Source organism: Hyperoodon ampullatus, assembly GCF_949752795.1.
Source record: "Hyperoodon ampullatus genome assembly, chromosome: 4".
Taxonomy (NCBI): domain Eukaryota; kingdom Metazoa; phylum Chordata; class Mammalia; order Artiodactyla; family Ziphiidae; genus Hyperoodon; species Hyperoodon ampullatus.
The window spans coordinates 133,703,290-133,723,072 of NC_136917.1; the positions used below are offsets into that span (position 1 = coordinate 133,703,290).

General features: G+C 41.9%; 1 protein-coding gene across 2 annotated transcripts; it reads left to right on the forward strand.

Annotated features, from left to right (window-relative positions):
* Window positions 1-12,405: 12,405 nt before the first annotated feature.
* ESM1 (endothelial cell specific molecule 1) lies at window positions 12,406-19,499 on the forward strand (the record flags this gene model as incomplete). 2 transcript variants are annotated; one of them, XM_079702618.1, is made up of 3 exons in its annotated part: window positions 12,406-12,706; window positions 15,834-15,983; window positions 19,399-19,499. In XM_079702618.1, 3 exons carry the CDS (start codon window positions 12,406-12,408, stop codon window positions 19,497-19,499), a joined length of 552 nt encoding a protein of 183 aa, XP_079558744.1. The 2 variants fall into 2 exon arrangements, with proteins under 2 accessions (XP_079558744.1, XP_079558745.1); XM_079702619.1 differs by lacking the exon at window positions 15,834-15,983.
* Between the last annotated feature and the right edge of the window lie 284 nt (window positions 19,500-19,783).

The following is a 19,783-nucleotide window of genomic DNA, read 5'->3' on the forward strand; positions in this document are numbered from 1 at the left end:
CAGGAGCCATTGCTGCTCCTCAGGGCCCAGCGAGAGCTGAGCAGCGGAGAGCGCGCCCAGCAGGGGCTGTGGGCCTGGAGGGATGCAGCTTCGGCCGCAGACGCAGGCCAGAGCAGGCAAGGAGGAGGGAAGAAATGCCACGGCCCCTCCCTCCTCTTCTGATCCTCTGTAGGTGCCTCCCATAGGCCAAGGCCAACCAGAAGTCAAAGGGCAAGGGAGCTGCGGTAACATAGTCCACAGAGGGCATGGAGCAGGCAGGAAAGGGCAGAGACTGGATTTGGGGTGGGTGGGACGAGTGGCGAAAAACCACACAGCACCTAGAAATCTGTCCTTTGTGCTCTGACGGGAAACGCCAGATTCTTCCTTTGTCTGGCCATAGACAGGGCCCAGGTGGGCAGCATGCATAGCAGGCATGTGACTATATAAAGCAGAGTACACCTGCTAGAGGTAAGAGTTCATTTGTTAGAGGTGAGCAGGTTGGCTTCCCCAGAAAAGAGGTGGCCTCTTTCCGTGGAAACCTGGTGCCCCAGTGCTTACGGCATTCAGTCCCCGTCAGTCTCTGATCATGCCAGGAGAGGTGCTGGTGCTTCCCCAGCCATGAACACTTAGAGGGGAATTCTGCAGCTAGCTTGTGGCATCCCAGAGCCTGCAGCCCGCATAATGCCAGGAAAGACCAGCCTCTCCCAGGCATGAGTGCCCAAGCTGGTGGGACAGGGCTGGAGCTAAGGTACTGACATGACACGTCATTCTTGTGTCCAGTCTCTGATCACAGCAGGTAAGGAGCTGGTGCTTCCTAATCATGCAGCCCAAAGTCTAGCTCTGTTTGGCTTTCGGTGCACTGCTCTAGGATGGGTCATGGGGAAACTGTCCCCATCTCCCCAGTGAACTCTGCTCTGTCAGATCTGGTGCGTGTGTACAGCTTTGCCAGTTTCCATTGTTTACAAGAAGCCCAGGCAGGAACCAACATAGTGTGGGTGGCAGCAAGCCTCCCACAGCAGACTTGGAGAATACCCTAGTTCCCCAGAATTCCAGCCAAAATCTCGTTTAACCAACTGCATGTCAGCTTATGAGGCCAAGATGACTGTGCACTACTCATCTACGTTGCTTTGCAAAAGGGGATGATCAGTGGGCTGCATCTTGAATGTTGTGTCTAGCAAGTGTGACATTACTGTGACACCTCACCTGTGGCTGGTGGGCAGACATCATAATAGGACAAAGAATTCAACAGGAAAAGCAAAATAGATGTGTCCATTGCAAAACAGTTGTACAGTGCCCTTGGATATATTAGTAATATTTATTTGCAGTGCATTGCAAGTTGCTCAGTTATCTCCGTATTTATTTCTGATCTCTTTGCAAGTTATTCAGTTATGTCTTTAATCCCTTCAGCATAAGTAAGGCTTTGACTTCCATTCATTTTGTTTGGGGGAGGGTCTTGTGAGAAATTGGCTTTTTACTGTTCCACTGAAGCCCACTTTGTCAGGGATCCAAGTGGCTATAGCAACAAAATCTCCTGCTGACTCTTCCTCTAGACTCAGTCCCTGAAAATTAGTTGGAACAGATTACAGTGAGCCCTGCGAAATGCATCTTTTGGTTTCAGAGGGACAGTGAGCTGGAAGGTTCATCTGTTCTTTGATCCTCCGTGACTTCTCTGATCCTGTGAGTCCGTGTGAATCATCTTCTTCCAGGTCTTGTTGTTTCACTGCCTTGGAAACTGTTGGATTATAATAAATAAGGCCCACTCCTGGCTGCCTTGACCTTCAGCCTTGAGGTTGGATTATGCAGACCCCAGAGCCCCCAGAGCCCTGGACCAATGCTGAGGGCTCTTTCCACATGCATGAGGTCGTGTCTATAAAAATAAACCACTTTAATAATTTGGGTTTAAATTGACTTTTTATTGTATAAATCAAGATTCATCCACCCTGCCCTCCCAAAAAGTAATGGAGTCAAAGTGTTTAGTGGGTGGAGACACAACCTGAGCTTCTGTAACTTCCTGGAGACTTTCTCTATCCCTTCTTTTTCCACTGTGTACATCCACTTGGGTGCTCTGAGGAGACCAGAAATCACAGGGTCATGGAGAGCTGGGGCAGGAAGGGGCATCTGGTGGAGGTCCAGCCCAAGGTCCCAGTATATTTTGAGAGCTCACTACTTACCATGCGCTGGCTGGGTGTGTCCGTTTAACCCTAGGAATTAGGTATTCTCATGTGTGTTTGCATCTGGGGAAATCAAGACTTAGAGATTTCAAATGTGTTCAGTTTGCTCTGTTAAAAAGTTGTGTACTCAGGATTCATATTCAAGTGATCTGACCCCAAATCATACTTTTTTAGGCACTGCTCTATATAGTGAAATAAATCTGCTGTTTCTACCTCCCTTTAATTCCTAACAGTGGAGCTAGGAGTCACAGGGAGTGGTAGGCGTGCAGCAGGAGGGGTTGGTGGAGGCAGAAAGGAAAGCGATCCGATCAACTCTTTCGCACTACTGTGCTCGTGATGTAATGCTGGAGCTGTTTCTAGCATTGTAACTTCAGAAGAGGGTGAGGTGGAAAGAGCATGCCTGCAACCACGGCTGCCTGAGAACTCGGCAGGGTGGGAGGATGCTGGGGGCTGGGGACGGCTGTCTCAGTCACTGTCACTTGAGGGTTGGGGTTTGTGAGGCTGTCCCTGAAGTTTGCTTATTATTTCTTTTTAGAGCCTATGCCATTTCTCGAGCCCCTTGGATGTTCAGGACCTGAGGGAAGCATCGTGAAGATCACGACAATGATCATAAAATGGTTCCTGCTCACCGGAACTAGAGGGCCCCCTGCACGTCAAGAATTGTGTTCGGAGTGCAGAGATGCCAAGTTGGGTGAGGGGTCCATTCTGGCCCGGAGGAGCTCAGCGGGGGCATCATACAAACCCTGACATTTCCGCCTTGAGGGGTGAAGTGTTTTGATGGATGGAGAAAAGAGAGGGAGCAGGCTCAGCCCAGGTCACATTTGTCATCAACTGTGGACACATTTGCCTACAATCTGGTCATTTTTGTTTTCAATGACGAGAAATACTTACTCAACTGTAAATACTAGTGTTGTATAATTACTACAGGTCAAGATTAAAAACAGAAGTTTTAAAAAATATTTAGTTAAAAATAAATGATAAAACCCCAAGTTATTAACTGTTTCTTAACTCTGACTTCTTTGGCAGTTGGATAAACAACTTACCTGGAACCACTTTTTTTTTTTTTTTTTTTTTTTTTTTTTGTGGTACGCGGGCCTCTCACTGCTGTGGCCTCTCCCGTTGCGGAGCACAGGCTCCGGACGCGCAGGCTCAGCGGCCATGGCTCGCGGGCCCAGCCGCTCCACGGCATGTGGGATCTTCCCGGACCGGGGCACGAACCCGCGTCCCCTGCATCGGCAGGCGGACTCTCAACCACTGCTCCACCAGGGAAGCCCTGGAACCACTTCTTAAATCAGACTTTCTCTAGCTCTAAGCTCTAAGCTCTGGTGTATTTAGGTCTTGAGACACTGTCTGGGGTCACATTTATTGCTTCAACCCCTTTCTCCTCTTTTCAGGTACTAAAGGTCTTTGATTACCTGTTTATTCTAGTTGCCCTGGCAGTGGGACTGTGTGTGGAGGGAAGCTGTACTTCGCATTCTGAAGTTTTGAACACTCCTAACTGAATGTGAAGCACTCTGATGATGTATCCACCCCACAAAGGAGAAGCCTGTCTTCCCGCAGCAGGTTTGTGTGGCTTTCCAATTGCAGGTGAACAGTTTTGAAAGCTCACCATGTAGGACTGTTTGACAGAGTGAACCCCTTACAGTTTTTGTTGCTGCTGCTGTTGTGTTTATGAGGTGTGTGTGCGTGCGTGTCTGTGTGTTTGTCTTTTAACCAACTAGGAAGAGGTTATCAAGGCAAGCATGCCACACGTGTTTTCCCTTTCTCAACAGTTTTACTAACCAGTTCCTCTCAGGTCCCTTCAACAACACCTGCCAGATATTCCCTGGTAGGATCAGGTACCCTACATTTTCTTGTTTTCAGTATAAGCTCTTGTCTGGATGTGGGATACTTAAAAGGTGATCATTCATGGCCTTATTTGAAGTTCCATTACTTAAGTTTATAAAATGAAGGCATTAATGCTAAAAAAACCAGTGTGGGTCAATGCTCCAAAGTTATCCATTTGTTATACTCTTGGTCCTTCCTAGACTAGCTTCCTAGACTAGACCACATGAAGGTTGAAATTTTGATCTTGAGAACACTTTGAATGCTGAAAGCCCAAAGTACATTGGATTCCTTTCATTCTTGGAGACATTGTTTGGTGTTTTATTCAGTGACTACTTCCTAAATATATTTACAAAGGAGACAGGCTCAGCATGCTGTCTGGAAGTGGTGATGTATACACAGGCTCATGATCCACTGTTAGAAATGTAAGCTCTGTGTGTGTGTGTGTGCACACACGCACACGCGCGTACTTTTGAACTGAGAGTGGGATATTAAACTTGGGATTTACAGCACATATATCTAACCCTGAAATATCTGATCAGGTTAGGATGATGTTTATCAGGCAGTTTGCAAGAGCTGGGTCTTTGATTTCATCATATAAGGTTCTAGTGGAAGATTAAAGACTGATGAAACACTTCATTCTGCTGCTAAGTAAACTATTGATGGTGGATCAATAAAAATAAAAGCAGGTCTATTTTTATTTAGACAAATACTGTATTTTATTGAATCTAAAATGTTATCAGTATATTATGTGCCATTATTTTATATACCATTGAGAAAGAAAAAACTTCTTCCAATTAGAAGAATTTGTGAAATTCTTCCAGTACTTTTTTATCACTAGTATTTTTATTTAGACTTATTGAAAGTACTCTTTTAGGCTTATTTGGACATAGATTTCTATCATTTAGAACTTTTGAACATTCATAGGAGGAAAAATATAAATTCAGTAAATTGGTTAGAATATTCCTAAATGACTCCACATTCATATCTGGTCCTTCTGAATCACATGTCAATGTCATATCTTTTTGATAGATTATAGGCCCCTGGGCCACAGAGATGATTAGTAATGCAGCATTTCTTAAAAACTAGCTCCACTATTTGTCTTTGAGATTCTTTTCCAAGTGACTGGCACTCATCCTGCACGTTCTGATGTGCATATGTAAGCAATGATAATTACATCGTAATGGCTGTATCCCAACTTCAATCATTTTAATGTGTGAAGATGTATGTCTTAGAATCAGTAAAATATGCTAAAAAATTTGAAGTGCATAATATAGTTAAAAATTCTAGGTCAATCCCTCAAAGATGGGTTTTTCCTTTCAGAAATCTCCAGAGTAAATATCATGTACTAATTCTGCTAATATGAAGAGATGTGATTGGGAGAAACCATTAGTTTAGAAGTTTCTCAAATTTTTTAGTTTGTCAGAATCAAGTGGCTTACTTGTTAAAAATGTTGATTCCTAGGCCCACCCCTGACCCATCAAACTGGACTGCCTGCAGTGGCATTTTGACTAGCTCCCCTGAACATTCTGATGCTGGTGGTCTGGGGAACAGTGCTTTGAAGCACGCTGCACCAAGCCCTGTCTGAGGCACCCTTGGTGTACATTAAGCTCTCAGATTGTAAGCTTGGAAACTTCATGAACTCCATGGCAGCCAAAAGAAAGCAAGGCACTTAAAACAAGATCACAATGTGGCCTTTCATTGAGAACATCCTAGGAATAAAGGAGCCAACATATTTCAACACCAGATTAGAGAGTGTGTCTGAAATTGCTATTTCCTTAAAAAATTCTAAATAAGAGGCTTGGAAGATATGCTTCATGTTTCTCCCCGTCTAGTGCTTACCTTTATATTTTTTCAAAAACATTAGATCATTTATTCAACCCACATATCATGTAAAGGCTAAGGCTCTTCATCACTAGACAAACTCTGATGAGTCTGGTGAGGGTGGTCCTGATTAATATTTTATTACATTATAAAAGGGGTCAGTTTAAGGTTAGGCAAAGGAAGTGCCACATTATTCGAGAAACAAAGTAGCAGAATCATTTCCTATGATCTTGTATTAATCAGAACCCCTAGTCTTTCCAAAATTCCTAGTGAAAATTCCAAGTGGCTTAGCAATAACTTCCAACATGACTTTTTAAACCTGTGTTCTCTAATGTCAGATAGTTCTAATGTCTAAATGACTTCCAATGCCTAAGCTAATTCTTCAGTCATTTAGAAACTAGTAATTAAAAAAAAAACTCTTTGGGCCTACAAGAGCAGTTTGTGGGCTGTTTAGTCATCTCACTCCAGATGGGGCGAGGCTGCAGGGAGAGGTGGTGGAGTCCTCTTAAGCCAGAATGTGGATGTTTATCCATCATTCTTTGAACTGAGTGAATGAAAAACTGCACCTTGAAGAAGGTGAGGGGAATGAGGCCTGGTTTATAATTTGTCTTATAGAATAAGTAACAGTGTTTCACACCCGGTAACTTAGAGTTGACAACATGTTTTCACATTTACCTTATCTTTGATCTTCACAACATCTCTTTAAGAAAGGGCTGACAGTGTTTCTGTCCCTTTATTTTGCTGAAAAAAAAAATGACATCATGTTAATCAGGAGGGCTGGTTGGTGTCTTGCACCAAGACCAATGGTGGAGCTGGACTCAAACCCAGGTCTCCTGGTTCCAAGTTCAGAGCTGCTTTTGGTACTCACCATTGCTTCTCGTCTGGTATCCAGGAAGTGCCCGGTGCTTCTGGATGTCGGTTCATATTTGGAGGCAGAAGAACACTGTATGACCTCTTGCAGATGGGTTCATAGACTCAGAACCCTGATTTGAGAAAGAGCTAGCTGTTAACAAAACTTGCCTGACTCCTCACATTAGCACCTGCCAGGACTCGGGGTAAGGAGGAGACACAGGCAGCCGGGAAGTGAGAGCTCTTCACATGTCCCCAAGTCTAGACTTTCTCACTCTAAAAGAGTTCCTGCCAGTTTGAGCCCACGGTGGAAGTTTCTAGATTTGGCCAAGGTTACAAAAACAACCAGATTCTGTGGCTGCTTTCTCAGGGGACTCCACTGGAATCAGAGCTATGGATATGGTGTTAAAGTCCTTTGGGGGCTGCCCAGAGATTCAGGGTCAAGGTTTGTCAGAGATGCTGTGGGTGTCCTGTGCTTATCTTCTCAGACTTTGTCACATTCACGGTTCTTACAGGGCTGTTTGCTGCGAGCAACTGTGATTGTCCCCCACCTGCCTACAGCCTTGACCTTCTTGTTAAGACAATCAGAGGACCCCATGCAGGCAAGAAGCCAAATTTAAAAAGTCCACTTCTCTTTATTCTTCCGAGCATGTACAGTTTTTGAAAATTTCCTGTAACATCAAATCCCTCTCTGCTATTAAAATTGTCTTTATTAAGAACTGAAACTTAAAGAACTGGAGAGATATTTCTTTTGGAAAAATGTTTACTCCAAGACATAAGATCATTTTTAAGGAATGAAGCAAACCTTTAGAAATTTAGACTCTTCATAATAATAGTCATGATGCCCCTTTTGGTCTTCTTACATCATTACTGAGGTAGAGAGGAGAGATGAGGGGTTTAAGGTGACTTTCTTAAGGTCACATAGTTTGGTAGTGGCAGGGCTGTTTCTAGAACTCCTGCAAGCTATTTCCAGGGCCTGTGACAGCTGACCTGTGACTGCTGTAAAAGTCGGTTTGGCAGAGATATATTTCATCAGCGTCTATCGGCCATGAGGAGCTCCATGAACTCCTTCTCAGGGTGGATGTGGTGCTGCCAGACCCAAGGCTGGAAGGTCAAGAGGACAAAGGTGGTTAGCTGTGCAGGAGCTGACACGATGGGACCAATGTCTCTGTTCAGACCCCACTCCACCCTTAGCTGCTTCTGTTGTCTCTGAAACTTCTACCTCATTCCAACCTGTCCAAGAACCTGGGTCTCGCTTTGCTTGCCCTGGGGAACACAATGGTGCCCACTGTAACTCACATTTTCTCTGAAAATGGTTCTGGGAAACAGTTGATTATATTTACATATTTATTAAGTATAAGCTCTTATTATATGCTAGACCTTGTCCTGGACACATGCAAAATTGCCATCAGCTGGTGTCAAAGCAGGAAGACTTTCAGATGGTACCAAAAGCAAAAACTAAAACTAAACTAAAAGCAATGTCTCATACACCTAAATTTCTCTGCTTGCCCCTTGGAAATTTTCACCTTCAAGGCTGCCTTCGTAATTCAATTGAAATCAAACCTATCTGGTAAAGAAATTTGTGAGGAAGGTACAATACGCATAGTACCATTTGAATTGACCATGAGGGTTTGGAACCTTCTCAGAGCCTCTCCCATTTTACCTATCTGGAAAAGATGCTTGATATTTGGTTACAAGCAATTATAATGTGCAAAATGAAATACAAAATACCAGTGTACATTACCTAGGCTTATTTTCTTGCTTGGCACAATATCAGGTTTAAGAAAAAAAATTACAATGATATTTTAAATGTGCAAGGTGAACTGGGTTGTATTGTTATGTGGTTTTATCGTGTCTCTGGCCCCCACTGTAGAAGGCCACGTGTTGTCCTTTGGATCCTGAGATGGTCTGTTTGACCCACCATAGCTTGAACTTGCATTTGCAGAGATGTGAAAGCTTATGTGATCCCCCTTGGCCTCACTGACAACCGATGTACAGAACAGGTTAGAGATTTGCCAGTCCCAGCTCAAAGCAAGCCCGCCAAGGAGGACCTCAAGTCCTCATCATCACCAGCTCTGCCTTCACATCATTTTTTTTTCTGTGCAGATTAAAGTTGGCTGCTTGTTTACTCATGCTCTGATTTCCTAACTCCTTGTGGTCATAGCTAGCTTTCTTTGTAAGATAGGTTGATCTAAGCTCAAAGTTGGGAAAGATAAAAATACAACTAGACAAAAATCCATTAGGGACTGTGCGGGGACCAACAGTTTTTGTTGGGTCTTGGAAGGAATTGAAGGAGCCCCCAAAATGAGCTGTTAGGTACTATGTATTGAGATAGTTCCACCATTTATGAGCCCTGCTCAGCATATTTTCTTCACCCCTCTGTGTACTGTGTTTTGGTTTACTATTACTGTGGACTTGGTATCCTCAACTTATATCTTCTCTCTATGTCATTGTCATTTACCAGAGGTCTTATCAATTTTGAGAAATGCAGAAGATGGTGCCCACAAGCTCCTCTTCTTCTTCCCCTTAACACTTGGGATTTTGACATTCAAAGGCCTTTATTAGGGGCTTCCCTGGTGGCGCAGTGGTTGAGTGTCTGCCTGCCGATGCAGGGGACACGGTTTCGTGCCCTGGTCCGGGAGGATCCCACATGCCGCGGAGCCGCTGGGTCCGTGAGCCATGGCCACTGAGCCTGCGTGTCCGGAGCCCATGCTCTGCAATGGGAGAGGCCACAACAGTGAGAGGCCCGTGTACTGCAAATAAAACAAACAAAAAAACAACACAAAAAAGGCCTTTATTGTTTCTTCCTTAAATTCCTGTAAAAATCAGAAGGTACTTACTTATTTATTATTTTTCTTTATTCATTGCCAATTCTAAGGTGACTATATTTTTAAAATGAAGAGTAGCCATCAATTATTGAATGCATATTGCTTGACTGACACTTCCCATGCCGTATCTTATCAATCTTAACAATAACCCTATTAAGAAGGTATTATTGGCCCCATTGTACACCACGAGGAAATAGAGGCTTAGAGACATTAAATTAAGTTCCCTGAGGGAGTAAGTGGCAGAGCAGAGATCAGATCCAGCTCTGAGAGAATCCAAAATTTATAGCAAGCCCAAACTAGTGTGCAGACTGGATCCAGTCTAAAAGAAATGAAGGCACAGATAATGTTTTCTAATTTGAATGAAATGATGGCCAACATTTAAAAATTAGGAGATTACTTTCAAAAGTCTGGATTCTAGCTTCTCTTTGAAGAAATTAGAAGATTGGGCACAGTGCACTCGTATTCCTGTATGGTAGCAGTCAGCCAGCCCTACGGAGTGGCTTCTTCCCTTAGAGAAGGTGTGTACTCTCAGGTGGACAAAATCCTCTCCTTCCTATTGCACGACACCTTGTGTAGCTCACCACCTCACCCAACTGGGTCACCTGCATGCCTTTGATTTTGCAGTCCTTATTCTAGTCTCTGGAGATGGTCTGTCTTTGGGTTGGAGTCCTGGCTTTATCATTTGCTAACTCTGTGACCTTGGACAAGTTGCTTAACTCCTTTAGTCCTCAGTTTTCTCATCTCTAAGATGGGGATAAGAACAGTACCTAGCTCTTGAGGTTGTTTTGAAAGTATGGTAATCCACATAAAGTGCTTAGCATGGTGTCTAGTACCTCCTAAGCTTTCTATAATAGTTAGGTGTTATTATTGACCACTATTCCAATTAACCACTCTCCTCAGAAAGTTGGGTTCAGCAAAGTTTGAACAAGAAACCTTTCCCAGGGTCAGCCTAAATTGTGAACTAGGCCATCAGAACATTGGCCATGGAAGCATGATTATGTTGTAATAGGCAATAGAGTGTGTGGCTTTGACATGAGACTGACATGGTTCAAGTTCATCCTCTGACATTTTGGGGATCTTGGACAAATTATTTAACCTCTTTCTGACACATGTTCCTCATTCGTAAAATGGGTATGAGAACAATACCTACTTCACAAGGTTGGGTGAGGATCAAGTGAGTTAATACGTGTAAAATGCTTTGGAACAGTGCTTGGTACATACCATGCACTCAGTGGATGATAGCTGCTATTGAAAACAATGAATCAGAGTGTGCTGTTTGCTTCTGGGGAGATGAAGATAGAATATTTTAAATTGGATTGTCATGAAAAGTTTGGGAAATTTGGAGGCTAAGTTGCTTGCCTTCACTTCCCATCTCCTCAATTCCCTGCAGTTCGGTTTCCATTCCCTCCATCCTCCTAAAATTGCACATTTGAAGGCTAATCATCAAGTCACATCCAATGAACTCGACCTCATCTTCTAGAAGGGACAAGAACTTTAGAGATCAGCTAGCCTAATACTGTCAGTTCTCCAAAGGGAAGCAGAGGCTGAGAGAAGCCCTGTGGCTTGCCCATCGCTAACTTGTGACTGACCAAGAGCTATCAACTTCGTTGGTTGTATATTTACTAGACGACAGTGGGAATATGTCTATTTTCATAGGTGGTGGGGCTTGGACTCCAACATGTAGCTAGTGTAAGAACTCCCCTCTCTGTTTCAAACTTGCTCCTTCTGCCCCACAAACCTTGCTTAATGAGGCCTAGATCCAGTTACTATATTAAGAGGACTGCTCTGTCTTCCCCAGTGGGACCTAGGCCCTGTGACCCTCCATAGCTTGAAGACCTTGTTTCCTGATGGGTCATGTTTTCCCTTCCCTGTGACTTGCCTCTCTGGGCCACGGTCTGATTTGCCTGCTGGCTCATTTGTTTCCTTGGGCTGCCTGCCTTGTTTGGCGGTTTTTCGTGAGCGTTCTGATCGATGCCAGGAGGTGAGAGGAAGGGCTCCGAATGGGCTCAATCATTGGACAGGCAGACTTGGTGATGGATGAGCCTTCTCCCCAGTGAGTTTTGGGTCAGGACAAGTCCAACTGATAAATTTTTCCAGAACTGAGTAAGCCAGAAACAGTGTCAGCAGCATCTTACCACTTTTGTGGGTTTTGTATTGATTTTAAAGGAAATTCTCAGCAGCAGTTCCACATCTTACTAGAAATATAGCTACATCCATGATAAACTGAGATATATGCCATGTGAATTGTTTTAGAAATAACATTGGATGAGGGGTGAGAGGAAGGAAGAGAGGGTCTTTTAAAAAATCCCTTTCAAAATATTTTCTTTCTTCTAAGTATTGAAAAGGCCCACCATAACCCTTTCTTCTTCCAAATGATCTCATAGCTATTTATTGAAAGGAAATACCAAATGTTTATTTATTTTTTTTAAAGGAGCTTCTTCGGTCCTGATGATTCATGTCGATATAATTTTCCTCATGACTGCAGAGGCTCGTAGACAAAGCTATGCCCCAACTGATGTGCTGGTGTCCGAACAATTCCTGTCCTGGAGGAGGGTGTGCAGCCTTCTTTATTCCCCCTTAACAGACGTCCTTGAGCCCTTGAGACGGATGTGAGCGAGTGTTTTAGTCCTCATGCAAAACAACCATCTAAACATAACAGATGACATCAGCTCGGGCTTTTCAATTCCTGGATGGCAGCAGCGTGTTAATCCAGCCTTCATCCTGGATTTCATAAACTAAAACAAGAGAGCCTGGCAGGAGGACAGCGCGGCTGCTGGGTTGAGGAAATTGATGACGGGGAAGCATGCGGGCAACCCAGTGTATAAAACTCATAAACGTGTAGGCAGAGGCTCAGCTACCACTTTGGACGGCTTCTTCCCGCCAGCAAAGACCCCGCCGCGGGAAGCGGAGCCCGAGCCGCCGCGGGAAACATGAAGAGCCTCCTGCTGCTGGCCACGCTCCTGGTCCCCGCGCACCTGGCGGCGGCCTGGAGCACCAAGTACGCGGTCGATTGCCCGGAGCGTTGTGACACTAACGAGTGCAAAAGCAGCCTGCGCTGTAAGAGGACGGTGCTGGACGACTGTGGCTGCTGCCGGGTGTGCGCCGCTGGGCTGGGAGAAACTTGCTACCGCACGGTCTCAGGCATGGATGGCGTGAAGTGTGGCCCCGGGCTGAGGTGTCAGTTTTACAGTGAGGAGGATGATTTTGGTGACGAGTTTGGTATCTGCAAAGGTAAAGAGTGACCCCTTTCTTCTCCCCGCCCAGGGCACACTGAGGGCTTTTAGCCAGCGTGAGAGATGAGGAGCCTTTTCTCAAAATGCAGAGGGAAAATGCAGGTGGGTTAGGGACCAGGTCCCACACTGATGCTGTCATAGAGAGAGAGAAAGATAACTCTGCAAATTGCAACTGAACCCAGTGTGCAAGAAAGTCCAGAAAGGAATACAGCATTTCACTCATTATGCCTAGGAGATTTTTTTTTCAAGTTCTGATTGAAGACTGTGTTGCCTCCTTTTCTGGAAAACTTCAGGAACTTGACAGGTAATCTGTTATGGATGGTTTAGGTGTCCTCTCTTCTGCAGTCAGTGATTACAGAGGTCTGCACTGGATAACCTCTTGGAGTGGTGGCTAGCCCTGCGGTTTAGTGATTCTTTGATCTTAAAAGGGTCCACGGGATGGAGGGCACCTCTCAAGATCAAATATTTCTGATGAACACTAATGCACTTTGTGAAATAGGGCAGCTTAAGTCATCTAGCAAAATGACTCACATTCTTGGAGGAAGATACCCTGAAGTATAAAACAAACCTCATTCCACTCTATAAAAGATTTTGGTCATCTAGAAAAATGAGTGTAAGACCAGGAAAAATAACACCTAAAGAAAAACTAAAATTGGAACTCTGTAAAGAAAGAGGTTCGCACTCTTACAGACTTAAAGAAAAACTTTATTAGGTTGAAATTATAGCTAAACAATGTAGTTAAACATTTGTAGAATTTATTTCAAACTTAGTGACTGTAGTTTACAATGTTTAACATGTTTAGAAACGAAAGAATGGTGATTTTAAAATACTCTGTGTATGGATACCTCATGATCTCATGTTAAGAACTATTATTAAGATTCAACACATATGTTATAACCCCATTCATTAGTTTTACAGTACCAAGAAGCTTTTATTTTTTATACATCTTTATTGGAGTATAATTACTTTACAATGCTGTGTTAGTTTCTGCTGTACAACAAAGTGAATCAGCTATAAAGAAGCTTTTAAAATGAAAGGGACTGAGAAGTTTCTAAATAATTCTTATTTTATGTGTTTAATACAACTGTAAGCTTTTATGAATGATAATCATCCAGTATTGAGCTAATCCCATTAATTCTTTTAGAAAAATATTTTATAAATCAATTAACTTTTAGGCCACAAAACATACTAAAGGTTAGGGAATAAATGCTTGAACTTTTAGGAGAATTTTATTTTTTCCTTAGCTTATTTTTGTTTATAACCAATAAAAGGTAGAATAGTGAGGAGACATTTTCTCTGGTGGACATTCACATACATTTCTTTCAGCTGAGTAGGATCTCTATTTTCTGTAAATTATAGGGCTTATCAGCCAAGAAAAAAGTACTTCACATAGGGAAGTTAGGGAGGAAGTGGTTAACACAATCATACTTATGATATAACAAGTATATGCTGTGGATTGCTTTTTCTCTTGGCATAAAAATTGACTCTATGTGTGATTGTAAATGTCCAATTACATATGGTTAAAGAAACAAGCTGTAAGGCATCTGGAGTCTTTAGCACTCCAATATTCACTGAATGATTGAGGTAGCTGTTAATAAGATATATTTTTAAAAGCTGTTTAGGATAGCTCTTGGACATCCTTCAGATTGCAAGTGAGTCTGGTTTTGAACATTTACTCTCTGCTGGAAATAGTGAGGCTGTGTGAACCTCAGCAGTTACATACATTATATTTTGCTATAGGCAAACTCTCTACTTTAGCTTTTTTTTTTTTTTAAAAGAACACCCCTATGAAAACTGTATACTTTAGCCGCATATCTGGATGTTTTTAAAATATTCAGATGTTTGGCGTCGCGTTGCCCAGATAACAATATTTATTGAACACCTACTATCTGCCCAGCATTATTCAGTACATTGAGGGATACAATAGAAGCATAACTGAAAATTTGGCTAAAGTTTTAGTTTTCAATGTCACTGGAGACACAGTCAGATCCCAATGCTGTGTGCTTTTCTGCCAGAGACTTTTTTCAGGATCCCTTTTAAGAACTATTCTTCCCAACAGAGAGGCCAATGTTTAAAACCAGGTGCTTCTCTAATCTGAAGGATGCAGAGTACAGCAGTCCTAAATCTCTTTAGAAAATATATTTCATTAATATCTATCTTGATCATTCTGTGGAATATTAGATTGCTAAAGGCTTAGATGCCTCACAGCTTGTTTCTTCACCCATGTGTGATTGTACATTTACAAGGATATTCTTATGCCATGAGAATAAATATTCTGCTTGGCTGTTCAAGGCTAGCTAGTCTATTGAGATGCTATTTACATCATAAAACCCATGCATTTTTACTAAATGAGTTTGTTCTCTTTTTCTCAATATAGTATGTTTTAGCCTAAGTATGAAAACATCGAAGCTCTAAAAGCTTCCAGATTTGGTTAAGTATATGAATATATTCTCAGCTTTCTTGTCATTTAGCATATTGGATCTTAGCTCTGCAGAGGGTTTTAGTAGTGAATCCTCTTAACATGTGGAGGAGTTAGGTACATTTGTACCGCCATTTTGTTAGATAAGGAAGTTGATAAGAGTTGGAGCAGATTGAGGTTTAGCCACTTCGTGAAGAGCTAGGATGATCGCCCTCTTAGCCCCTGGTTAGTTTAAACCCTTTCCTGTACCTTTACAACAGTAAATTGTCTGTGATTACAGGGGATTCAAATACAGCATCATATCTCTTAAATTCTGTGAGGAACTGATGCACATGTCTGTTCAATTGCCCACCTTCCCTGAGCTGTCACAGAGGTAGCCCATGAGACCTTGTCTTTTGGTATCTAAGCAGAAAGTAGACAGAATTAAGACTGGTTCAAGGATATTGGTTACGTGTATCTGTCTTCAGTTAAACTTCACAGCAAGACACTACAAGTGAGGCATCCATTATCTGGTCTTAGTGTGTGATTTCACATTTGTGACAAAGTTTCAGGTTTCAAAGCCTGGGATTTTTGGAGAATTGGGTTTTATCTGATAGTCAGTATTCATGAGGTTTGTTCAATTCCTGAGGCTGTGCACACGGGCTGTGAGGATGGACGCTTATGTACAACAAGCAGCTCCCTCTCTCAACCTTCCCTTTATCCTTAGACTGCCCGTATGGCACCTTCGGGATGGAATGCAAACAGACCTGCAGCTGTCAGTCGGGCATATGTGACAGGGTGACCGGCAAATGTCTGAAGTTTCCCTTCCAATATTCAGTAGCCAAGGCTGCCAACCAGAGATTTGTTTCTCACACAGGTAAGAATTGATTCCTGTATAAACATTGAAACATAGCCTCATTTTCAGTTTGAATAAGAAAAAATATGGATGAGTAGAATAAGAGGTTGGTTTAAATGATTTAGTTTCTTTTATTTTACTTAAGAGAAAGGTGGGAGGTTGTTGAAATTTGTTGCTTTTTTTCAAAGAAACCTCATTAATAATTTTGAAGATTATATAATTTTTGTAAAGTTTACCCAGTTTATATGGAGGATAAATATGATTGATTACAGAAAAACATGTAATAAAAAATAACCGAGATATACAAAGTTGTTTAAATTCTTCAGTGATCTGTTTTACATACATACTAGACAAAGCTGCTTCTCTCCCAACTTCACATAGAAAGAGTACTCTGAGGAATTTATTGGATAAGGCTTAAGAGCCAACATAGAAAATATAAAACATTTCTTTTTTTAAACCAAATGGAAGTGTTTAAATGGAATAATTCCAAGCATGCCTTTTTGTGGATTTTGGAGAGAATAAGAGATAGTATCTATGATTAAAATTTGGGAATCATCGCTAAACCTTTGAATGAAAGTGTGTAATATTCACATACTGCTTGTTAGTGCTTATGTATTTCTTACACAGGTTGTTAGAATGTGAGAAATACAGCCTATAAGACTATGCTATTAACCTATTTGGTTATCTTGTTGAATTGTTAGTACAGTAAAGCTTTATTAAATTGGAAGTAGCTACATGTTTAAAATAACATGTAGCCAGAGCAACTGCTAGTGTCAACAAACTGTATACTTTCCCCCCTCAGATACAAATAGTTGACAGTCCAAATCTATTTCAGTTTTTGTTTCTGGTTCTTTGCACTTCAAATTAAATAAGATTTGAAATATTGATAAATGTGCTTATTTCCCAGATTTACCTCCTTCTTACATGTGGGTTCAGTTAAGTACATCAAGATAAAGGGGAAATACTGTGTTTTTCAGTTAATTATTATTTTTAAGTATGGCTATGCCCTTAAACACTAATTTAAATTGAAAACCTGTTTTTAACCTATTAGGTGAATATCTACATGAATACTTGATCCGGATATTGAGATCAGTATTAACATTATAAATACTTATGACTTGTCCCTATAGTTCTTGAAAAGCAAAATGGAAGAAAATTGAATTTTAAGTTTGGAAAAAATTTTTTGTTGAGGTGAAATTCACCTAACATAAAATTAACCTTTTTAAAGTGAACAATTCAGTGGCATTTGGTATATTCACAGTGTTGGGAAGCCACCACCTCTATCTAGTTCCAGAACACTTGTCTCAGCTCCAAATAAAACCAGTACCCATCAAGCAGTTACTCCCACTCTTCAACCCCTAGCAACCACCAATCTACTTTCTGAAATGAGGAATTTTTTGAATGGTTTGATTGTCTTTAGTACAGGGAAACCTATTACCTCAGCACAGCTAGCTGCCTCAAACACTTGCAGCTTCTTTTGTCTTATTTTGCTTTCTTAAAACCGTAGGCTACAAAGAACATTGAAGGAGCAACTTTAGAATGCCTCTTCACTCGTTTAAGATTGCACCTGAATCTTTCCCACCAAGAGAGAATTAAATCCCTGGTGAATCTTTGTTGCTGTTTGGGATGAAGGTCTGGGGGGCTCTCGAGCTCCTCTGGAATATTCCTCAGTGATGGAACTCTGTTGTCTCACCTCCATCCTTCCTGCTGCACACGCAGGAGCACACCCTCTGCTCCTCTGGACCCTTGTGCAGTCTCTTTCCCTCGGGCCTGTCACCCTCTCTCGTTTGCTTGCAGATTCTGCAAAAATCTTGACCACTGTGTAGATGCCTTGGAAACAGATACACTTGACCCTTGAACAACATGGATTTGAACTGTGTGGATCCACGTTTATGCACATTTTTTTCCCCAATAAACATAGTACCTGTATTTTCATGTTACAGATCTTTAGATTAACTAAGTGTGGGGAACAGTTTGTTTTCGATTAGAGATCACAATCCGTGGAGTCAAAGAACTAGGGTTTGAGTCCTGATTCTATCCAAACCGTTTCAGCTTCCTGCCCTTGGGTGAGTCATTTACCAATTCCTTTGTTTGGGGGCAGGTATAACAGTAGGTGGGTTTTCTACTGCATGGGGGTTGGCATCCCTAACACCAGCGTTGTTCAAGGTCAACTGTATTTTGCTGGATGAAAGTTACATTAAGGGTTACACAAAAAATATTTCTGTACCCAGATTAGGTATCAAGATTTTTATTAGAAATTTATGGAAAAAGCATTTTCTGACCTAAGGTGTTGCCTTTCCTGAGCTAAAGGTGCAACTAAGGATGACTATTAGTGTAACCTCGGTAAACCTTAGTCAGGTTGAGGATGGAGCACAGAATATCCTAAAGACCTCGTGGGAAGGCTGCCCAGGAGCCCTTCCGTTCAGTTTTGCATTGTCCACGTGGGACTTCCTGGGCTTCAAGTGCTACTGTTTACAGGAGGGGGCTTGGGGCCTCTGTCCTATCTTGGGCTTTATATCACCTCTGCAAAGCCTTTGTAAATGGCACCAAGGTTCCTCAGCACAGGGACCTCGGAGGTGGCTTTCATACCTTGATTGCATGAGGTTGTCTTCTCTAACTTTCTACCTGTTGGTCACAACATTCTTGGCAAATGGACTTCCTGGTTTCCCTTCTTCATTTGTTGTTGTTGTTGTTTAGTAGTGAGCTCTCTACCTTTCCAAGACTGGGAATTCACAAGCAGCTTTTTTTTTTTTCGGGGCGGGGGTGGGTGCGGGGTAGTGGTAAGATTTACTGAGTTTCATGAATTTACATACATTCATTTAACTGCTGGGCCGTGCTAATCTTCATATAGCAGAATGTGCACTGCACTGCTAAAGCAAACACACCTCATTTTTCTTAGAAGCAGAAATTTTCATTTAAAAAACTCTAAATATTACAAACTTTTATGTAGAGCAAGAACTATCTTTATAAAAGTTCTGCCCTTTGGTCTGCCTTCTGCATTCTGGAGCCACATCGATAAGCTAATTCCTCTTCCATATCAGATAGTATGAGAATCTTACTTAGAGATCTATACTTACAGCATTTGCTCATTCCGAAAGTATTTATTAAGTGCCTATTATGTTCCAGGCACTGTTGCAACAGTGGACAAAACAAAGTCCCTGCCTTCATGGAGCTGATACTCTAGTGGTGGAGTGAGATAATACAGGGAAACAAAGACAAATGCATATATAGAATAATGTCAGGTGATAATAGGAGAATGAAGAGAAGTAATTCAAGGAGGTGCTAACTGATAGAGAGCAGGTGAACACAGCATAGACTCTTGGAATCTATTAAAGATTTCATTGTAAATCCATTGTAATACAAAAATAAGACAAAACCATACTTGATCTTGAAGTTATAAACATTTGGACATGATTTGTATTCCTTCTCATTTCAGAGCACGACATGGCATCTGGAGATGGCAATGCTGTGAGAGAAGGACTCGTGAAGGAGAATGCTGCCCGGTCTCCTGTAATGAAGTGGTTAAATCCACGCTGATCCTGGGTGGGATTTCCAAGAGAAGACTCTATTTTAATGATCGTTCAACACACAGCCAACACTTTAGGAATTGTCTGTATTATAGCATATGGACATGTAACTTTTGGAGACTAAGTGTGATTCAGGGTGGGTCTAGAAAAAAAAAAGTAGGCTACTAACAATCCATAAAATGCATATGACTGGAGACTTCTAGATATTTGTTAAATATTTGAATGCATATAGATTTGTTTAATATGTGTTTATAGTAATAGTGAAGAACTAAAAATGCAACTTAGATAATCTTA